Source organism: Halyomorpha halys, unplaced genomic scaffold (assembly GCF_000696795.3).
Source record: "Halyomorpha halys isolate HHAL.00 unplaced genomic scaffold, Hhal_1.1 Scaffold148.1, whole genome shotgun sequence".
Lineage (NCBI taxonomy): Eukaryota > Metazoa > Arthropoda > Insecta > Hemiptera > Pentatomidae > Halyomorpha > Halyomorpha halys.
The window spans coordinates 34,322-38,510 of NW_027112919.1; the positions used below are offsets into that span (position 1 = coordinate 34,322).

At 37.0% G+C, this 4,189-nt stretch overlaps 1 protein-coding gene across 1 annotated transcript in view; it reads right to left on the reverse strand.

The window, feature by feature from the left end:
• LOC106678605 (alkaline phosphatase) overlaps positions 1–4,189 on the reverse strand; it is a 71,935-nt gene that overhangs the window by 25,261 nt on the left and 42,485 nt on the right. The window contains exon 2 of the mRNA XM_014417204.2: positions 1,560–1,762. Coding sequence (XP_014272690.1) covers positions 1,560–1,762 — 203 coding nt within the window. The remainder of the gene's footprint in view (positions 1–1,559; positions 1,763–4,189) is intronic.

Consider the following 4,189-nt stretch of genomic DNA (forward strand, 5'->3'; position numbering starts at 1 on the left):
CAAATCGGCAACATATGGAACATTGAGGTCCTGATGGATGACTTGATTTGTGATAAAGTAAGGAGCATTAAGGATTTTACAAAGGATTCTGGAGGAATTAGATGGTTTAGTGGAGCCCCAAAGCTCAACTCCGTATGTCCACATAGGCCTTATAATAGTCATGTAGATCAGTCTTTTGTAATGGATTGGCAATTTAGACCGTTTGTCTAGTAAATGTTGCAATAGACGGAATATACGAGCAGTTTCTGGTCTTTTTTAGTCTTGTATGAGGATTCCATGTCAGTCGTTTGTCGAGATGTAGTCTTCAGTAATGGATCTGTTCGACAGGAATAAGTGGGGTATTATTAAAGGATACTGTAGGACAAGAGGTACATCGAAGGGTAAATGTGATTTGGTGGGATTTATTGGAATTTATTTTAATCCTCCAGTTTTGGCACCATTCTTCAAGGGTGGTGATGTGGGAATGGAGGGTGTGGGATACAATGTAAGGATCATTGTTCACTGACAATAGACATGTAATTGTATATTATATATTACAAAGGTGTTATATTACAATATATTTTGAGCTGCTTCCAAGCAACCTAACGATCAACTCAGATGTTCACTGTCAACAACTAATGAAATCGGAGGACAAAGTCCAAGAGAAAAAGCGAGAATTGGTAAATTGTAAAGTAATTATGTTCCACCACGACAGTACGAACCCTCACACATCTTTAAGAACACGCACAATAATTATTGGAGCCTGGTAACTGTGATAGCCCATCCTCCATGCAGCCTCCACCATGCATCATTGAATTATTATTTATTTTTATGTTTACATAAATTTTTAAACTGTAAAAATTTCAATAATAAAGGATGATCTCAAATTGTTATGTTTTTTATAAGTTTGATAAGTTTTGTGATAAAGACGAGTTCTATGAGCGTAGGATCGCTATGTTACGAGAAAGATTGTAATAGGTCATCGAATATTATGGAGAATATTTTTTAAAAAACGAACTTAGACAAACGGTCTAAATTGCCAACCCATTACAAAAGACTGATCTACATGACTATTATAAGGCCTATCTGGACATACGGAGTTGAGCTTTGGGGCTCCACTAAACCATCAAATTCCTCCAGAATCCAATCCTTACAATCCAAAATCCTTCGTTAAATCCTTAATGCTCCTTACTTTGTCACAAATCAAGTCATCCATCAGGACCTCAATATTCCATATGTTGCCGATTTGGCCAGAACCAGATACCGTTCTTTGCATAATAAACTTCTCAACCACCCAAATCCACTTGTTTCTAACCTGGCTTCTCCTTCATTACCTAATAATCCTCCTAGGCGTCTGAAAAGAAGATGGCCTCGAGATCTTCTTCTCTAGAAATGTTATTGGAGTCCTATCAGTGGGTAGATTCTCTACATGTTTTTATCATGTTACTATGTCACCTACAGCAAATTTACTTGTTGTATATATGTGTATACAGTTGTAAATATCAATAAATAAATTATTAAAAAAAAAAAACTTACTTTCTTATCAACTATATATTTGAGTATATTATTGCAAAACTCACCTTAACCGCCCCGACATGGGGGAACTTCTCCCAGAAGAGATAGCTGCTCTCCCCGGCCCGGTAGATCCTGGCGGCTGTCACCGTGTTGGGCCCCATACCGTCCCCGACGAAGATGATCACATTCTTGGCTACGTTCATGTTCAGCGTCATCTGCAGGCTGGCCGCGAGGTCTTCCTTCGCCGACCGCTCCCAATAGCTCCGATCTGAGTTGCAAGGAAATAATTAATAATTAATTAAATATTTAATAATAATAATAAATAAATAAATTAAATTATAATACTAAGAACATTATAAAAAAATAATATATATGTATATATAGTTGACCGTAAAAATTGATATATAAGAAGATGGTCAGAGTTGCGGTCAAAAGTGAAACAAAAATAGTGTACAACTATTTATTTTCCAATGTTTCGCCCCACTTCTTCAGGGCTGTCCAAATGAATAAGTTGAACAGACTGCTTGTTGCAGTTGCTTGTTCAGTTTTTGTTTTGAACAGATTGCTTGTTGTTGCAGTTGCTGTTCAACTTATTCATTTGGACAGCCCTGACGAAGCCCTGTAAAGTGGGGCGAAACGTTGGAAAATAAATATTTGTAAACTATTTTTGTTTCACTTTTGACCGCAACCCTTGACCATCTTCTTATATAAAAAAATGATACTTTAAACTATTTCACTAAGCTAATATATTCATCAACGTAGTAATTTCCGAAAAAAAATAATCATAAAATTGCAAGCTAATTGCCCTTGTCACATATAACTTTTTCTAAAAAATTTATATCTTAGATTTAAAACTTTTTTTAAAAAACACTTTCCTTCATTTCTTCACTTACATTTACAACTTAAAAGGAAGGAAGGGAAGTGTTTTGTAAAAAAGATTTAAATCTAAGATATAAATTTTTTGGAAGATTATTGATTGACCGTGTGTATAGATGAATAGAATATGGTCCGGGTGCGTTAAAAAAATAACTCAAATAGTAGAATCATACTATTTGAGTTTTTTTTTACTGCACCAGGACCATATTCCATTCATCTATACACACGGTCAATCAATAATCTTCCAGTATATCACAAAACACACGGGGCCCTCAAGATACAAACACTATAGTGTTTGTATCTTTTTTAGCCCTGACGAAGCCCTGCAACGTGGGGCGAAACGTTGGCTCAATAAAATAGTATAATTCTACTATTTGAGTTTTTTTTTTTACCGCACCCGGACCATATTCCATTCATATATAAATTTTTTAGAAAAAGTTATATGTGACAAGCGCAATTAGCCTGCAATTTTAAGATTTAAAAAATAAATGACATCAATATTGAAGGTGGTATCCTTGAGAATGGCCTGAGAGCCAAAACGTTGGAGAAATTTTAAAGAATAAAAGTTAAGAGGAAAAAAAGATCAAAATTGTTTTAAATTAAGAATAAACTAAACCACTCTCAAACAAGCATCTATAAACAATAATTAATCTAATTTTTTGTTTTGTTATGTTCTTCTTACTTTCACTCGACCATCTTCTCCAAGAAATTGCACAACATTTCGAACCTCATATTGTCCACTTTCAAATCAAGGCTTGATATTAGATTAATGATCTAACTGTCAATAAATTCCGCTACAGCCCATGAAGAGTTAGTGGTGCAATAGTTTGTGAGGAAATACTATTACTAGACCAATCGTTGTGCAAGGAGGTGATTTGGTCAGAACGCTCGACTTCCAGATTTTTACCCAATTAAGCGTACCTACTATAGGTGGGATTCGGAAATTATCTCTTTGAAAGGGTTTCTGAATTCACGTACCTTAGCTCACAGGTCACATGCAATAATGCCATCGAAGCGGGTATAAAAAAAAAAAATTAGCCGTGAACAGATGTTACTTTGGATTGAGGCAACACCTATCAAGCAAGTTAACGACCAGAAAAACAGAAGTTTCTCTGTAAAAAAAACTCTGATTCACCCAGTTCTTATATATGGAGCGGAAATATGGACGAAGAAAACGTATCAGAAGCTAGCCACATCCGAGCGAAAGATTCTCCGAAAAATATTTGGACCGGTATTAGTCGGCGGAGAGTGGAGACGAAGAACAAATGAAGAGGTTTACAACCTCTTTAGCGAGCCTGACGTTGTTAGCCTTATCAAACGACATCGTCGGAGATGAGTTGGACATGGTCAGGATGAAGGAACAGGAAACTTCTATAAGAGGTAGTCCTTGACCGGAGGAGAGTCGGGGGCGGCCACGACTTCGAAGAATTCACTTTGTGGCTGCGTGGATTTGAGAGTACACAATTGGATGACAAGATCGCAGGACAGAAACTTTTGGAGGTTGGTGGACGCGTAAACGTGGGGGGCCTCCTTCAGGGCTGACGTAAAACATGAAATAATTACAATACCACACCCAGGTCTTTAGAGTTTGTAGCTCAGTGCCTTATCGATGAGCTACCCAATCTCACACATTAGGATTTGTACTGTTTTTTTCTTTATTTTACGTACTTCATGTAATTAATTCTAATTTTTGTATATTTAGCGCACTTGCTCAGCCTCCACTGGCTCATTACCAGTGATGCGGCGAGAGGAATGCGCTGGGATCTCTTGAGCTCTCCTCAACCCCTCACACGTGGGGATAGAGTGGGCTCAGGGATCT